The 18,980-nt window shown below is 48.5% G+C and overlaps 1 protein-coding gene across 1 annotated transcript in view; it reads right to left on the reverse strand.

Annotated features, from left to right (window-relative positions):
- Onecut2 (one cut homeobox 2) overlaps nt 1-16,265 on the reverse strand; it is a 41,311-nt gene extending 25,046 nt beyond the window's left edge. The window contains exon 1 of the mRNA XM_026393208.2: nt 15,038-16,265. Within this exon, the coding sequence (XP_026248993.1) occupies nt 15,038-16,265 (1,228 nt within the window). The remainder of the gene's footprint in view (nt 1-15,037) is intronic.
- Nucleotides 16,266-18,980: the final 2,715 nt, after the last annotated feature.

Genomic DNA, 18,980 nt, shown 5'->3' on the forward strand with positions numbered 1-18,980 from the left:
AAAGGAACTTGGTTTGGCTATGCAAGGCACACAAGTGACAGTCACTTAAGTCAATTGCTCTCCATGTACACCTAATTATCATGCAGAACAGCAATACATTCAATTAAAGAAATTTTTTAAAAAATCTGGAATGTTTGAATTTTAACACTATATTCTGTTCACATATGCTCACTCTTCATAGTCTGTTACTCCTGTAATACGAATGCCAAAGCCTAATTGTAAAAGACATAAGACATCACGAGGCAATATATTATTCCCTCATAAGATGTATAGCAAGTAAATTATCTTAGTTTTGGTTTCTCACTAGAGTTGAGATAATAATAAAATATATTCTTAATCCCCTATGGGTATTTTAAATATAAACAAGGATTTATCCACTTGAATCTTTAAAATTTAGTAAAATCAAAGGGGGAAAAGCTAATTTTTTCCCACTCTTAACAATAAGTTTGCTTTGGTCTAGGGTACTTTCCCCCCCTCACTAAAATAACTTGAACCCAGCTTCAGGTCTCGACTCTGACCTCCTAAATTGGGATCTCCATCAACTAATGCACAAAGAATACAGACAGGGGTTGCCTCTGACTTGCAGCGTCACCCTATAAGATGAAGTTCCAGGAGAGCAGGGATCACACAGAGCATGTAGTAGGCAGCTAATAAATAAATATTTGTGAATAAATTAATAAATACTTTTATACAACACTATTTCTGCCCAGTGTGTTCTCCCAGATTAGTAGATGGTATTTTAAAAACAACCGCTATAGAGGCACCATTTAGAAGTATTCCACATTTCACAATATCTAGTTCTCATCAATATCATTTCCCTCAAAAGCTGACAGAGACTAGTTTTATAACAGCCAGGGACTAGTTTTCAAGGGAGTCTTACAGTGAATTTAAGTTTTTTTTTTTTTTTTTTTTAAAGGCTTCAGATTATCCCCTGTGAGGCAAGGGATATGAAATGGCTGTCACTGGACACTAGAAAAGAGACCCATTTAACCTGTTGGCTCTAGTCCTCCGGGCAACCCACTCCAATCAGGTGGTTTTCCTTGCTGTTCTTCAGATGTTGTCCCTTCTGTCGTGTTCCCCTATTTGCAAATCTGTTCCCCTGCGTGGAATGCACATCTCATCCATCTCTCTCGGGTCCTCGCTAACCTTTCAGGCCACCTCTTCTCGGTTGACTTTAGGCCATCCCTTTCTCTCCCTTTCCTGAGCTGCAGCTGTAATCATCTGTTCTAAATCATATAATCTAGCATCTTAGCTCTTGTAATTCTCCCTATGGCTTTTCTGCGTCTTCTGTTTCTAGCTTCTGGTCCTAGCTGACAGGTAGCATACCCTTATTCTTCCTGTGGCGACTGGCTCATGACTGAACCCATGGTGGGCATTTTTTTTTTCAAGGGAGTTGACTCCTAACTATAGAATCTCCTAATTTAACTCCTTCTGGGAGGAATAGGTAGTGTATGCTTATTTATATCTGTCATTGTTTTCTAGCTTTTCTTTTAAAATGGGAGTTCTTTTCTAGAAATGATTTGGTCCTTGACAGAAATATTGGCTTACATAATCAAAAATAGATCCCCGTGTTAACTCGAAATTAGACGTAAGCTTAATATGGAGAAAACATGGCTTATGATTTGCTTATGATTTGGTTAAAAGCAAAGGCTGTTCTGCCTTCTCACAAAGCTGAAAATGTCACCCATCTCAAAGCAATTGAGCCAGCAATCAGATCAGTGAATCAAAGGTTTCCTCTGACAAATAATTTTAATTATCATAAGCTAAAAATTTGCATTTACATAGCCCTTACTTGATATTCTGCAAATTCTTAGATTGACTTAAATTTACCTAAAAAGAAATAAAATCCTGAGATCACATTTTTGTACTTTTGAGTTTAACCTCTTCCCTTTTTCATCCTTCCTTGTGGCAAATAAATAAGTGAAACCGCTTGAGATCTTGAGACTCAGGAGTTCAAATAGTTTAGGGATGAATATAGTTCTGCACATAAAGTGCACCAGCCCTGCTCAGAGATCTGGGCTTTGTTTCAAGGACCACATGGAGCCAACAAAGAATTTTAAACAAGGTGTTATATGGTCAGATTGAGGACCCAGAAATATCACTCTAGCTTAAACATGGAACAAAGGTGAGAGAGGGCAAGACTGGAGACAGATAGATAGGTTAGGAGACCACTGAAGTTGTTGACGGCCCCAGCTGGGGCAGCACCAGAGGGGATGGAGAGATATCAGCAGATGGTTAAGAGGTGTAATCCACATGGCTAATTTGGTTGACAATGGAGAAAGAAGAAAGGAAAGAGCCCAAATTGACTTTCTAATTTTGGATTGAAAGTCGGCACATGCTAATATTATTCAAAGATGGAATAGGAGAAGAGCATCATTTCTTGGTGGTGGTGAGTGAGGCTGAAGGATAAGGAAATGAGTTCATTCTGAAATAGACTGTGAGGATATTCAGGCAAAGATGATCAGATGCAGAAGAAAACAGGGAGAGGAGAGGAGAGGGCTATAGGTACTGAAGAGAGACCTATAAGTCCTCAGCACAGCGAGATGGTAATCATGTGGGTAAGATCTTCCACAGTATGTTGACTGAAAAAAATAAAAATAAAAATAAATAAAAATAAAGTGGCCTAGAGCAGAACACTGGGGGATAGGGCAGGTGAAAGAAAGAAGATGAGATGAGATTTCAGAAAAGAAGGAAAAAGGGTTTAGAGAGAAGAGTGGTCAACCTACAGTGTGTCAAATGCTTCAGAGAGGCCACCTTAAGAACTAAAATGTGTCCATGGGATCTAGCTACAAAGACCTCAATAGTGACATTGGTGGGACCAAGTTCAGTACATTGCAGCGGCTGGAACCAGATCACAAAGGGCTGAGGCTGAGCAGGCAGGTCACAGGCAGGTAATACTGAGTTACAGCTACTCTTTCTAGAAGTGAAGAGAGGAAAAAGGTAAAGGTAGGATAGGTGCTGGGAAGCATTTTTTAAAGACATAAAAGAGACTGAGGCATAAAAAATGCTGATGGGACAAAACCAATGGAGAGAAAAAGCAGACAGAACAGAAAAGGATGGGATCCCGAGTGGAAGCAGAGGCAGAGCCCAGAACAAGGTAGAGGATTTGGTCTTCAACAGGAAGATCACCTCTTCCTCTTCAGAAGAAAAGAAGAAAGGATGAGGGAGTCAGATGTTGAGGCTGAAGAAAATCCACTCATGTGCCTTGAACTTGTCCTGAAGTGAGCTCTGGTATACACGAGGAGGCAACTGCATCCAAGATTTTTTTTTCCTGTATTTCTCATATTTGGGGATCTATGGCCCTGACTTAGAAAAACATGAAGTTCTTTTATTCCACATATTTAAAAATATATATATTTGGAGTCAAAGAAGACCACAGAAAAGGTCCTATTTTTACATGACAGTCCTGTCAAAATCTCTTTTTAATACCTAACTGAGTTCTTTAAAAGGCAATACATTCAGAACATGTTCTTGCAGAATGTAATACCTTTTTTTAAGAAGATTAGTGATGCACATAAAAAGACTTTTTAAAAAAGTCATGCTTACTGTCAATTCCAGGTTTTACTGGAAGAAGTTGTGATAGTGAAACCCAACAACTAACCAGAAATGCATGTCTGCAAATTAAAATGTTATACAATGGAAGAAACGGTTTTATCTACAACTCATTAAATACATTTAAAATCAGTGTTTAGATCTGATTCTGCTCATTTTTAAGGTGAAATTTTAGGTATTTAGACATAGAATTTTTTTCAATGAGTTTGAATGCTCTACCAAATTTGTTTAGTTTGGGGCTGGATTTTCCCTTCATACAAGAGCCACTTGGGATTTAAAGATGAATTATCACAGGAAAGGAAATCTCATTTATCATACCCTTGACTTTCTTTTAAAGCGGACACACTTGTCTGTTCCCAGGCTCCACCTCCCTGAGAGCCACTTTAGCAATAGATTAGGCCTGAACTGAAGTTCCTTGAAATAAAGCAAAAGTTTTACATTTTAATTAGCTTTGGGAAGTCAAGGGCCATTTTTCTAGAAACCCAAAGAGACGGGAGTTTTGCCTCATCCTTGACCAAAAGAACCCACCTGCATCTTTTTTTCTGGAATAAAAACACAAATAAAGCAGAGCCGCTGATTGACAAAGGCCAGAGTCAGGGGTCAGTGCTTAATGTCAGCCCTCACCCAGGCTGGGGCCATATGAATCCATTGTGTGGCCTGGAGGATGTGACTCAACATTCCCCGCCTTTTGTGTGGAAGCAGAAGTGGTGGGAAGGACTTTAAAGAGTCCCATCGTCATTAGTGACTCTCAAGAAACCAAACCCAGTTTTTAGATTTATGTGAGATAGTCATGTCTCATAGTTGGCTCTCTCTAAAACATTATTGTTAATTTAATGTGAGAATATTACTTATTAGAATGAATACCATGTTTTCAAAAATCAGAAGCAAGCAGGAGTAGAAACAGAAGCATCCGTTTGTGTATACCTGTAGAGGGTGGAGGTGGGGGGTAAGCGGAGGCAACCGACGCAAACTTTGAAAGGAAACCTCGACCTGAAATACCGTGTTGAGGGAGGCAATTCCAATGTCTGCAGAAGGCAGTAACTTGGAGAAATACAGGCCAATCCTCTCGCCCCCAACAGAGGCCCTGCTCGTCCTCTCTGAAGGCAAGGGTCCTTTAGCATCTTTTGTCTCTTCTTCCTTTATTATCGCTGACCTCATACAGAAAACCCAAGAAGGCAGAGGTGAGAGAAAAATCTGAGGTCCTGCTCTATCTGGGGGCATCGAGATGCATAGGACTAAGGCTACCAGTCAGGATCCTGCCCAGAATTAGTACCAAAGGCTCCATCTACCTTCGCTAGGCTGAGACGGAAACTCACGCTGACCGCAGTCCCGGCGCAGGGCTGGCGGGCGCTCCAGGACGCTGTTCATGGTGCTGAAGCCGGCGCCACGGGAGCCAAGGCAGCGACCCACCCAACAGGTGCTGGGCTGCCAGGGGCTCCGGGCTGGGATCGATGTGTGGTGACTCTGGAAACAGCTGCCGCCCACAGAGCTACAGCCAGCTCCACAGCTGGCTCCAAATCTAGCTCAATGGCTCACTTCTTTGTGATTGCAAAACGGCTGGTTCGCATTTTTCTTCCCGGGGGAATTCACAGAGCCCACCTCGCGCATGCTGATTTGATGGGTCTCTTTCTCCAGCATTCTCTCTGCTGATGCTAATTGTTGTCCATCCTCTCTCCTTCGTGCAGTATTTTACCTTTGTTGATCTTCTTGCACTTGGCACGATCCTCCCTGGCACCATCAATTGAGCCATTCTTCTTCCAAACGTAACCATTCTTCTTCTAACACATATTTCTTGCTTTCTCTGCATCTCCTTCCCCCAAGCACCACAAGGAATAGGGTGGGTGAATAAACTCATTAATGACAGAACTGATAATTGGTTTCTCCTTGGCAATGAATTAGAAGACGCAGAGGTTAGAGTCTCAAAGGACCAGGAAAAGTTCCCTTAAGATAATTCTGGGAAGGTCATGTTTGCATGGGTGGCAATCTGGAGGGTGGAGCACGGGACGTGGGGGCACAGAAACTAGGAATTGAGCAAAGAAGGCACCAGGACCTTGTGAGAGGTACCATGCTGGTTGCAGTTCAAAGACTCCCAGCAGGTGGCACCCTAGTTCACGGTGCTGGTGGTAGAAGTCTTGACTCAGCTTCCACTCCACTTCAAACCTTCCTTCTGCCCCGCAAACCCCCAGCCATGTTTGTAGGCCTGTCTTCCTCTTGATCCAAGTACTTAGCAGGACTACATTCCTGCTAAAAGCACCGTGTTTGCAATTCTATTTACTGTAATGCACAGTAATGAAGGGAACATAAATAGAAAAGAGTCAGTGGAAGGATTTTTTTTTTTTTTAGTGTGATTGATGGTGCTCAGATCAAAACTGTTTAATCATCAATATCATGATTCAGCAGTTGAGAAATGTAAACAAGTTGTGCAACTGCTTTGCTTTGGTCAAAGCCCTGGAGGGGCCCAAAGGACAGGGCCAAGCCCCAGGGAGGGCAGTGCCAGCAGGATGCCTCCTCCCTTCCACTAGGGCAAAGCCGGCTATGCCTACAGACTGACTGGCGTGACCTTTGGCTTTTGCAGCATGCACGCAGTTGGGCTGGGGTTAATGGCACTTTGCAGGGAGCTCCAATTGAGTAAACAAAAAATGCCTTGCCCTGTTCTAATGGAGCACATTATTCTAAGGCCTTAAGCCTTCATCCAGGCCCCTGCAGCTGCTCTGCAGGTCAGTGCTACCAATAAAGCAATTAGCCAATGAGAAAACTCTTCTTCCCCGAGGGGGACTTGCAGGTTTCCTTGCAGTTGCTGTGTTTTGCTTTGGGTTTTTAAACAGGCAATCCGAGTTGATCTGAGCTTCTTACATCAGACTCCAGGATAAGGACAGTGAAATTGTATGTTTGCTGAGTGTGATATTTTAAGGGACTGGTCCCTTGTTCAACATAGCCTGGCGCTCACTGCTTCCTGTTCAATTAACCTGAACCATGGCTGAACTCTGCCCTTTGAACTTGCTTAGCAGATAAATACATTAGCTCACCTAAGGAATCATTAATATTTTTCAATCACATAAAACAAACATGAATGTCCAAAAACAACCCAAGAGATAGCCAATTAGGAATAGCTTGTGCACCATGTTGGAAAAAATCAGGAACGGATGTTATTTACAGAGCAAAAACAGGTCAAGGAAGAAATGAAACAAATTGTGCCAACAGTTCTAGAGACAAAGGAGACTTTCATTTTTATATCTGCAAGCAAAAGGAGCACTAAACAATATTTAGCAACTCTGATTCTGTCTACCCTGCTCTACAACAAAAGTTGTCCCTTGGACTAGCCTCTACCCACTTTCATCAGAGCAGGCAGCTCCAAGACCTTTCTCTTCTCCAAGTTATCTTCAATGTCCTTGCTCATATGCAGAGTTCAATGTGGCTTTTCTAGGGACAATTCTATTCCTGGTTTTCTACAAATGAACCAAAAAAAAATTATTGTAGCAGTATCATTGCTTTTTAGTGAACCAGATTAAATGAATCAAACTAATGGCTTGATTGAAATATTGTACAGTAAAAAGTAGTGTTCCTAAGAAATCTCTACACATGCACATACAAACTAATTTTCCTTTGTGGGGTGGGGGAGGATGTTAAATAAATCTATTTTGTCTTTATCCCTGCATGTCATCTTAGAAGAATGAGAAAAACATCCCCAACTGGGTCATTACACATTTCAGTTTGATTTAATTTTACTTCCCACAATTCTGCCTCCTAACGCCTCTTCTCCTACCCCCTTTTCATTTTTGTTTGGTTGGGAGTGTGGGCTTAATGCTTAGCTATCCTAGATGAGAACACTTAAAGGAATATCACAAGCACGTAGGGTAAATCTATTGAACGAGGGTCTTTAACTATGTGGTTTCCTTAAAGGGAAAGGTTGGATCAATAGGATCAATATGAAAGGTTTCCCTGGCCCTGCATAAAAGGGTAAGGGCTTCTCTTTTCACTGGTTTAACTTTACTCTCTGACAAATGCAAATCAATGGATCTGTGTTTACAACAGATTCCCTAACAGACTCAACTTGGGCAAAGCCCAGAGCTTCGCCCTGGGGGTGGGGAGCCCAAGCTTGCTCCAGGGGGATGCTCTAGGGCAGAGCTTCACGCTCAAGACTCAAGACACAAGGCAGAATAGGGAGCAAGTTGGCAATGGCACTGTTAAAAGAAGAGGCTTTTTGTCCATCCAGATCCTGCTGCCTATGACCTCTCGAAAGAAGGTAGCAAATTAATACACCATACATGTTCTTTAAGGATATCTATAAAATATAAACATAAATCCCACATTCTCAGATTTGATGAGCCAGTCAACCTGGCTTCCTATCAGTATAGATCTTGGAGGCTGACTGAACAGAAGAAGCTGTAGTGAAATATCTGCAATTGGAGTAGGATGAGTATTTGAGCTTTTGGGGGGCTCTTTCTGCCCTATCTTAGTGGTAACTGGCCTTTCTTAGTAACGACAAGGCAAACCGCTAAAACTGTGGCTTCTTTTCCCTTTAATTTTTACCTTTCCCTTTAAAAATGTGATGCTTTCCAGAGATTACATGACTTCAAGTCAATACCAGTTACTGAGAAATTATTTTTCTTCCTGCAGGAGAAAGTATATGTATATTTGATTACACTAGCCAAAGTCCAATGCTGATTAAATTACGTTGGAGGTGTGCTTCCAACCCAAACAAAGTCTGCTTTCTCCTGAAAGAGTAATGGATCCTCAAATGGTGAGAGAGGCGCCAAGGTGGAATGAAGAGCCTCCCTGCCCTCTGGGACAATTTGTGTGGGATGATTTTTCATAATAAATGTCCACGGGTTCTAGGAATCCTGCTCCCCAAGTGAGATTACCTCTATCTGCATGGCCCGCGTCTTGTCTCCACTCCTTGCCCATCTGTACAGTGCCAGGATTCAGTTGTACTGGGTTGCCCAATCAACTACCTTACCTCCTTCCATCTACCTCTAAAAACCCTATGTACTTTTTAAAAAATCATTGCCTTGCATGAGACTTGAAAATCAAAAAGGCTTTCCCAAAGGCATTGAGAGTGTTTAGGGGAATCCACTGGGTAAAGAGGTCTGGTGATGTCCCTCCTTGGCATGAGCCAGCTCCAACTCTGCACCTGATGGCGTAAATGATCCTATAGGATTTCCTCATAGTGGATTCTGCCCACCAAGAAAATTTATCCCCCCTAGAGGAAGTAACCTTCCTCAGGTGGAGGGGAGGGGGTCCCTAAAAAGATCAGGGTAAGCATAGCTCAAAGAGTCTATGCAGATGAAGTTTAGGGCCCAGGGTGCCTCCATCTTTATCCTCTTCCCTAGGGCCATTTATCTAGGCAATTATTTCTATTTATGCCCTCCTCATTTTCCTCCCTTTGGCAAGAACCCAGAAACTAAATCTCTCTGCTTCTCCTTTGAGGTTTTCATCTCTCCAGGGATCTCCCTACACAATACCATTTTTCATGAAGACAGTTTCTGCTAACTTCAACCACCAGCAATGGTGTGGGGTCCAGTACATCTTCTTGAGAGCACTCCAATTCATTCCTCTGGTTTTCCTTTAGTAAGGGTTAGTTAGGGTTAGGATCTCTCTTACATCAAAAGGTGAGCCTAAAATGAAGTCCTGGAAAGTTGGCCCAGGATCCTATTGCCTCTGGGCTGACTGGTTCAAGTGGAGGTTGGAGCAGTTGCTAGGGCCTTGTAGGGACAGAGAGAATCTTGGGTAATCTGTTTACCCTCTACCTTGCCCTCACCATTCATCAGGAATCCTGCTGTCTTGGGATTCCAAGATAAAGGTGGGGGCTGTGAAGACTCACTTCTCTCAGAGCTTAGAAGTCCTTGTGTGACCCCCTTGAGGGGGTCAGTTGCTTTCCATACCAGAAGGAAACCCACCCTGTCAGTATCTGATCACCTGGCACTGGTTTTTAGAAGACAGTAAGACACTTTCTGACTAGGAACCATAGAAGCATTTGGAGAAGCTCCCTTGTTTAAGGGGAGCGGCTGCTGGGGAGATGAGAAAAAACACCTGCTCACCCTCTGCCACATCTCACCAGCAGAACAATGCAAGATTTGTTTTTCTCTCCCTCTTTCTTTCCATTGTTCTTGGAAAAGAAAGGAAAGTAAATGCTCCTTTCCTTCCAGAATGAGACCTTCTCTTGAAGAAAAAACTTAGTTTTCTCAAAGAAGGATTTATAATTTAAAAAAAAAAAAAGACCAATTTAGTTCTCATCCCCAAACCCCAATACAGACCCAGCTCTTTCACTCTTTATATAACATTTCACCTCCGTGGGCTCCTTCTGGAAGAATAAGCTACACCTGGCAAGGAGAGGTTGGCAGGGTGGGGTGTTAGGAAGGAAGAGCTGAGTTCTTTCCCATTGTGAGTGTCTCAAAGAAATCCCCCTGCCCCGGATATGCCTGTGACCCTCGCCTCAGAGCCAGGTGGGGGTTAGGGTGTTCTCCAGTCTTTTCCCCTAGCCTCCCATCAAAGTAGGTCACAAGATTCTTTCCTGGTCGACCCAATTAGCCCAGAGCAAAGCTGATTGTTCTGAGGGATGAGTCCTAGGTTTTTGTTACTAAAGCTGCATTTAATGGCCCAACTAATGCATCAGTGTCAAAAGTACCATAACTGGTAAGGATGAAGGGGGACTTCGGATCACGAAGGTGTGAAGTTAGCAGGCAACTTCAGCCACGTCACTTACAAACTTAAGACATTTGTTCATATTGAGACTGAAACTTAAAATCATGGGAACTTCTCAGGAAGGTTTCGATGGGAAAACCTCGAGCTCTGTTGAACCACGTGCGGGCCACCGCCACCAAGGACAGGACAAGAGAGTCGGGAGGATTTGGGCGCCGTTTTGTGAGGACTGAGACACCCTACAGGTCGTGGGCAACGTAGAGGGCAAGGAGCGCATATCAGGACGGGGAAGAGGGCTGGGAGCCTCGCGAGAGGAGAAAACTGGCGAGGAAGGATCGTGCGGGGCTGAGTTGCGGTCAGACTTGAGAAACTGCCCTCGGCTAGGGAAACCGCGTGGCTGGAGCGCCGGGGAACCTGGGCGCTGGCGAGCGCTCTGCTGGGAAGAGCGCTCCGTCGGACTTACTGGAAATGCGCCGGATCAGGTTCCAGATCAATGAAATCTGGGTCCACACGTTTACGTTATTGTTGCCAGCATTAATGCTCTTTTAATCTTCTAAACATTATCAGCATCGATCTCACTCCATATACACATTTGTTTGAGAAAGTGACATAACCACACGGTGGAAAGCCTGGATTAAAAATAAAGCGGGGCCTCTCGTGTCCCGGGCGCCCGGCAGCCTGGAATACTTCTAGAGCTGGGGTTCACTCCCGTCCCTGGCGTCCCGCCTCCTCTGGCAGCTCCCGCCCACCCTACTGTGTTAGAAAGGCGGTCTCCGAGCGCCCAGGACTTGACGACGCTAGGACGATAGCAGGCTTTTCAATTATTAATCCGACCAGCTAGCAGGCGAATACATCATCTGTTCCACATTGGCGAGGGTTGCGTTTCTCATCTACCTCTGGGGTCCCAAACTAAACCCGTTAGGAGAGGGGGGGTGGGCCCGCAGTCCGAGAAAGGGGCGGTGGGGGTGGGATGCGAGTGCACCAGGAAGAAGGACCCCTTTTCTTCAGAGACATCCTGCGACCCGCTTCGTCTAAGGACATTCCCTGCGAGCAGGGGACATGCATACAAGTAACGCCGCTGGCAGGAGCAGATGTGCACTGTCGAGTCAATGCCGCACCACGGCGGGTGGCAGGTGGTCTAGGCGACTTTTTGAGTTGGTTAAGGGCTTTCCGCCTACTGTAGGATGTTAGCTCCGTCCTGGCAATTGCGAACTGTTGCCTGCGCGTCTGTCGGTGGCAGGGACTTCAAGCAGTCGGGGAGGCGAGGCTAACTGAAAGCGGAAACCTTAGCAGAGAACTTAATCGCCAACTCTGCGCTGTCTTCCAACATTGAAAAACCCCTCCTTGCCACAGAAGGCAGAGCTTTTCCTCCTCCGCGCGGGTTCAGGTTCATACCTGTATTCTCGCAGTCACTTCTTGTTAGTGTTTGTGGTTGGTGCTCAAAACTGGAAAGCGCCTCAAAACTTCCGGAATTTGTCCTTGTTGCCTCTTGCCAGGTTAATAAAAACCTCCCTACTGGGGCCTTTGTCGTCGGAACCCCAGAAGAGATCCACCTGGGTGGGGTTGCAACCACTTGCTACCCTCTCCACACCAAACTATGTTTGGAGTTCATTTTTTTCTGAAATCTAATGTTTGGCAATCCGAGTTTCCCTGACACCTTTCCCTTCACCTTTTAAGTGACCCCGGTACCCAGCTTGGTAAGCCAAAACTGTCATTAGGGAGAGAGCCTGGTAACCCACGGGCGGCAGGAAGGACGGACTTGCCTTCCTAGTGACTAGAGGTGCTTGTCCCTGAGGTTGGCAGGCTTGCCTATTCAGACGTCCGGATTCTGAAGCCCCTCAACTCTTGTCTGCTAGGGCCTCTGGCAGGGCCCCAAAGGGACCCAAAATGAGAAAAAGAAAGGAAAGCCAAAAGGAGAGAGAGAGACACACACGCACATTCCTCCGGATATGGGCAGGGTAGGGGCTGTGTTTTGGAGGCCCTGGGCTAGGATTCTGGGCCCAGCGGCCCAGCGGAGCTGCTGGCTTGTTTAACCCCTGGGGCCAAGGGTTTGGGCCCTCAGTGCGTCCCAGCGGGGATTCCGATCGATACTCCTGGCGGAGAAGGCCTCCGCTTTTCTTCTCCATTTGCTCACGTCCCCCAGCGCTCCTGAGTACATAATACCTACTTACCAGTCCAGCTTCTGCGTCAGTCTGAAGAGACTGATCTACTGACCCCAACTGAAAAGCCTCCTATGTAATAATAACCACTCAACACACTTGTAGTTGCTGATAAAATGGCCAGATAAAAAGGCTAAAGCTCTTGTCCCTTTTCAACCCAGGGTAATAAAACAGACACACATTTGAATGCTTGAGCAAAGCCGGGTCCTCAGCGGCATTTCCCCCTTGTCGTAGGAGGCGATCAGTTTCCTGTTGAGGCAGTTCCAGCGCTCCTGTGCCCCAACGCCCGCGGTGTGGCCAATGCTCTTCGGGGTTTGGCTCTGAGCAGTCACCACTCAGACGACTAACGGGCCGCGTGGGGCTGAGGACCCGGAGATGCACCCTTCCTCATCTCAGCAATACTTGGGGCCGCGGTAAAAGCAGACAGGCCCTAAATAGTGAAGGAGTGCTTTCTACTGGCTTTCAGATCTACGCAGTCCCGTCTACATAGGCAGATAAGCTGTGTTCTTTGCGCTACCGGCGTGAGGGGGCGGCAGCGCTCCGAGAAGGGCCGGAGTAGAAAAGCTGTCATCCTGTCTTTAACTGTACCCCCATGAGCAGCTGCCAAGTTCCTTCTGACCACCAAAGCCCAGGAAGCCAGCCGACTCTGGAGTCCGCCTGAGAGAGCCTGCGGCATTGGGGGCAGGGGTGGGGGTGGGGGGGGGGCAGAAATCTAAAACAAAGAAGCACTACCACAGAATCGTCAGTCAACCTCCAGCTCATTCCTCACGTCACTTTCTTCTCATTGCTTTATCTTTGCCAGGAACCAAGCGTAAATCTTAGAAAATTGTAGGAAAGGCCGAAAGGTAAACTAAAGGACAAAAAAGTATCAAGTAGACTCCTAAGTATACTCAAGAGTATTTAGAGCCCACCATTTTAGGGGGTGACAGATTTTTTTTTTAACCTTCTGAGATCAACACCGTGGGGTGGTTACTGCGTGGAAATCCGAATTCCCCAACAGCTGGCTAAGGAGGAGGCTGTCAGAGCGGAAACACCCCCTCCCCAGGCCCAAGTGAATAAGATGCCTGTCACATCCCCCAGCCCAGACCGGCGTCGGTAGAGTGCACCCCATAGGCCGGGTTCAGCAACGCAAGAACATCCCCCCCCCCGGAGGGGGGGGCTCACAGCCCCGGAAGCGCTCTGTGCGCGCGGCTGACTCCGAATCTCGGGTCCCAATATCCGCGCTATGCAAATCGAAGCCACTAAGAATTGTTCCCCCCAGCGCCCACGGATTCTGAGAGAACCTCCCTCCCACCCATCTGGAGAAGCCGCCTATAGTGGCTTGCAGTAAGGTTATTGTGCGTCTTCCTCAATGGGAGATCTGGACACTTTGCCCCTTTGGGATCATGGCTTGGTCCTGGGGGTAAGAGCAGTTACCACGCGCGCGGCGCAAGGTCTGGGCGCACAAAGGCGCGCAACTGTATGCCAGTCGGAAGCCACTGCCGCGTCCTTCGCTCTCGCTCCTGCACCCGCCGCCCACACGGGAGATTTCTGTCCTCCTAGAACAATAGAGGGCTGTACCTCGCGGCTCGGCCGCTAGAGGAGGCACAAAGAGTCGAGCCCGCTCCAGAACAATGTAACCGGCTCCTCGACCCGTCCTCTCCCGCGGGCCGCCAGCCCTCCCTGCTGCCCGGCTACGCTCACAATCAGCGCCCGCTTAATGCAAAGGCGGAGCTTACAATCTGCAACCGACATGTATTAACTAACCTGCATCTTCATTTATCAGCACCTCTTTCCCCGAGCTAGTATCTTCTCCCGGAGTCTCGGCATACCTCGGCAAATCCCAACAAATAGCTGGGAGCCGGGCAAGGGTGGCTGGCGAGGGAGGCACATCGCTCTCCCTTCCGTGTCTCTCTCTCTCTCTCTCTCTCTCTCTCTCTCTCTCTCTCTCTCTCTCTCTCGACTTCCTAAAACGGCGAATGTAACACTCCCAGCCTCCTCCTTGCACCCTCCCCTCGCTATAGGCAGTGGCACAGGAGCTCTTTTAATCAAGACAGGTCAGAAAGTCCCTGGCCAACACCAAGGCAGGAGATGGACTCCAGGAGCAGTGTTGTATCCTCCTGTCTGTCAGCTCCCTTAGCGGGCAAGGCTGTGCCTCCTGCCAGTGACCAAAGAAGTTTAGCTGATGTGGTGGGTGGGAGGGAGTGCAGAGATCTTTTTCCACTCTAAGAAGCAAAGCCCCTTAACTGCCTCCATACTGGGAGAGTAGGTAGCCTGGAAAACTTAAGTTTGTTGTCTAAGGAAGAGTTCAAGTGCAAGAGATTTTGAATAAGTGTAGTTCGCAGTTTCTGTGAGATCTGGAAAGAAAGAGTTCTCGCAGACACCTTTACCCCCCCCCCCAGCCTCCCACTGCTGGGAAAGGTGGGAAATTGAGGGCAAAGATTAGCACAGAGAGGAGGGCGAATGAAATGGGGGGAGGTAGTTAATGAAAGCTCACAGAAAAGGATAGAGGAAGGAAGAGAGAAAAGAGAAAAACGGGAGAAGAGAGAGAAGAGAAAAAGAAACTGGAAGAAAAAAAAAACAGAGGAAGGAAAAAAGAGGAAATGTATAGAGGAGAGGAAGAGAGAACCAAGAAAAGTGACCAGACGCGCAGACTTGGATCCCAGGAGCACGGGGGGAGCCTTGCTCTTGGGTGCCCCTTACCTTACCTGCCAAGCGTAAGGCGGACATGCGCTGGAACTCCGGCTCCTGCAGCCACTTCCACATCCTGCGGAAGGTCTCCCTGCCAGATTTGAGTTTACTCCATGGTTTTGGATTCCGGAGTAGGTCGGAGAGAGTCCCCTGAGACCGGCACAGCACCCTCTGTGCGAAGATCGCCTGTGGGATGCTGTAGCGCTTCAGCTCGGCGGTGATGCGCTGGGCCACCTCTTTGGTGTTGATCTCCTCCAGCTGGCCCGAGGTGGCCACCTGCGAGCCCGATGAGGACGATGGGGGCCGCTCGCGGCTGGGAGCCAGCACTGGCCCGTGGGACTGAGTGTGGCCCGGGTGGTGCAGGCCATTGAGGTGCGACATCATGGCCGCGGGAGGGGTGCCCAGGCCTCGGGACAGGTGTTGCTCACCGCGGGTCAGCATGGCAGTGTGGTGCGCGTCGAAGTTGGGGCTGAGCATTTTGTCGTGGCCAGGAGGACCGTAGTTGGGCAGACTCTGCTGCGCATTGTGGAGGCCGCCCAGCCCATTGCCCAGCGGCGTGGCAGCCAGCGGGGACAGACTCTGGCTCATGCCGGGCATCTCCTTGTAAGGGCTGTAAAGGTTGTTCATGGCCGGGAGCCCGCGCTCGTCGCGCATAAGCGTGAAGCTACCGCTGACGTTGCTGGACAGACGCTGGTGGTGGTGGTGATGATGGTGGTGGGGGTGGTGGTGCGGGTGCGGGTGATGAAACTTGTCAGAGACAGTGGAAATGGGTGGCAGCGGCTGGAGCGGCGTCAGCGTGGTGTAGGTGTTACTCATGCCCATGCCGGGCGGGGACGAGTCGCAAGACATACTCATGGCGTGGTGCAGCGGGATGGAGAGCTCGGGTCGGTAGTCACCACCGTCCAGGATCGAGGCCATGCTGGTGACCATGGCCGAGCGCGACGCTGCTGCTGCTGCTGCTGCCGCGGTGCCCAGCTCTTGGTGTGCGGTTGGCGGCGGCGGAGGACCCCGCAGAGAGCCAGCAGCGCCACGGCTCGCATGGTGGGGGCTGGGGCTGGCCAGCAGCTCCTGTTCATGGCCTGGACCCCCGCCGCCGCCCCCGCCGCCCCCGCCGCCCCCGCCGCCGCTGCCGCCGCCGGCCGGCCCGTGCAAAGTGCCCAGACTTTCCATTGTCAGCTCCGGGTTCATGGCGCAGCCTTCTAGGTCTTTGGTGAGGCATCGATAGGCGGTGTAGGCAGCCTTCATTCAGTCCATCGGGGCCCGGGGGCGGCGGGGGCGGCGGGGGAGGCCGGCGGGCTGGCAAGGCGCGCGTGGCTGGGCTCGGCTGTGGGTACAGGGGCGGGCGCGGGAGTGCGTGAGTGTGTGCAGGAGAGCGTGTGTGCGGGTGTGTGTCCCGGGCTGAGGACAGGCGGGCGCGCCCGGGGTGGGGGTGGGGTGGGGGCGGACGGGACTTCGCGTGCGGGAGAGGGGAGGGGGCAGGGAGGGAAGAAGGGATCACCGGGCCCCGCCGCTAGGGCCGGCGCGCTGCCTCGCCATGTCCCAGCCCGCTCCGGCGCCGACGTCTTCTGTTTGGGTGAGCGGGAGCTGTCCAGAAGGGCTCTGCCGCTCGCTGGGGCAGCCAACCTACCTTCCCGGACCCGGGGCGGGGCCGCACTCGATGGGCGCCGCAAGTAGCCATTCCTCGGACGTCTCTGCTCCGGGGGGCGGGCTTTTAACATGAAACTACCAATGAATGGGTGAGGGGCGGGGCTTAGGGTTTCATGTTTGGCTGACGGCTCGGTGCCTTTTTTCCTCCTTTGCTACTGGAATCAAACGTCAAGGAGAGGGAGGGAGGAGAAGGGCGGGGGGTGGGGATGGAGAGAGGCTGGAGTGCGAGAGAGGGAGAGAGATTATGTGAAAGATGCCGCTCTATATCCCTTTTGGGCAGCTGGGATCTGGGGAGAGGGGCATTGCTTTGGTCCCCTTCGCATCACCTCAAAGCTTTTCTCGAAGCTGGGAGGAAGGGACTCCGTGCTCCTGTGAAAACAAATGTGCGTCTCCTAGCGAGTCACTTCCCGAGAGTCCCTAGCTGAGAGCCAGTAGTTTAGCCTTTTAAAATGCAGGCGCTAGTGTATTCTAATGCACGGTAAATTCCCGAGGCTGGGGCATGCATAATCTACTCGGCAAAAGGAACTCCAAGGCCCTTGCAGCTTTCAAGCTGCGGTGGGTAGACGGCCCACGGGCAGCGCGGGCAGCCGTAATGTATGCAAAGTTAACACAATAACATCATTTAATTACTCCGCGAGCCCATAAATCTCCCAGTTATGAGACTTCAAAAGGGCCCTGCTAAATTGCAAAACAAAATTCGAATTCCGAAAGCTGCGGTTTCAAGAAGATCAAGTGCTTGCTCCATCAGTGGCTTGAAAAGAAGGGGGGAGAGTGTAGAACTGGTGAGGTGGGGGTGAAGATTGTTGCCGATACTTATAGTGAGCAAACTTCTCTTGCGGACAGGGAACATGCGAACTGACCGGGGCAACAACCGCGGATCTTTCTCCTAATGCACGGTACACACAAGCACGCGCGCGCGCACACACATTCTGGAATCCCGGGAAAGGAACATCTCGGGTTATGGGGGTAGGTGACACAGAGCCTGGACTGACATCTGTATATTCAAACCTTATTTCTGAAAAGATCCTAGCCCCTGGTCGGTTCCAGACGCATCCATAGCTTTAAAAAGTGCACCTTATTCTTTCTAGAATTTCCGTTGTTTGGCAACCACTGATCGGGAGGTGGAAGTGGAGCTGGGGGAGAAAGGAGGTGGTGATTTCTGCGGCCTGCGTGGGGGTGTAGGGGTAGTTGAAGACAGCCAAAGAGGCCAACACTCGGCTTTGAAAGCCTCAAAAGTAACAGATTCTTCCAAAGCAGGTTGCGCTCTGTTTGCCTCCGAAGATTCAAGCTAGCTGAGGTTGCGCAGATGTTGCCTTTGTTTAAAGAGACAGTAATTAAGGACAGGGTGGACATAAGTTTGAGAAGCGTGACCTATTTTCTTTTGATCAGCTGTCAAAAGAAGAGCAGGGGGTCTCCTTAAGACAGCCCCCGCCAACCACTTCCAGCTGTTAGAGAAAACTTGATAAGAAAACAAGGACAGCCTGGAATACTGTATGTGTTTCTTGGTGCTACAGAAAGGTTTAATTCATTTGGAAAACAGTTCTTAGTCGCAGTGACCTTTTCTGTTGCCCTCCTCTCTCTTCTAGCTACAGAGACCCTCCCCATTTGAACACCATCCTGTCACATGAATGTACAGTGACTTTATTCATAGATCAACTTTATTGAGCTCTGGCCAATACGTTACCAATTATTCTTTCAAATAGAATCTTCTCTGTGTTATCAAAGCCTGGGTAAGGAAGCAGTACTTGGCTTTGCCAAACATAGTTTTCTGGATTTTCACATCTTTCGTGTCACAACAGGAGACAGGTAAAATAACTCAGTTTTCTGTTTTTTTTTTTTTTCTACTTTCCTCTCCCCCTTTCTTCCTTCTACTGTATCTCTTTCCACTCCCTACTTTATATATGATGGCTGGACACTTGGATAATTTGAGCCAGTTAATGTTTGAAATACACACCCAGTTGAACAAAAGTTCATAAGAGTGCAACCTGCTGTTGGCCTCCTGAGTGGCTGAAATGAGGCAGGAGAAAAACAAGCCTGGGAAGGGGTTCATTTAATGGACCCCAGTGCTAAAGGCTAGAGGTAGTTTTTGCTCCCCTGGCTTCAGGCTCAAGGAATGGCCAATGACCCCAGAGTGGTGCTGCTTCCTCACAGAAACCGAAGTATATAAATTGCCATTTAAATTATTTTTCAAAATGATAAACTCATTTACCAGGCCACCAAGATAAATCTGCTCCTGGGAATTGCATTTCGATGTGTCTGGGAGCAGAAAGGTGAGTTGCATTTTCTCCCTGCAGTTTCCTCCCTCCCTCCTGC

This window comes from Urocitellus parryii, chromosome 13, assembly GCF_045843805.1.
Source record: "Urocitellus parryii isolate mUroPar1 chromosome 13, mUroPar1.hap1, whole genome shotgun sequence".
Lineage (NCBI taxonomy): Eukaryota > Metazoa > Chordata > Mammalia > Rodentia > Sciuridae > Urocitellus > Urocitellus parryii.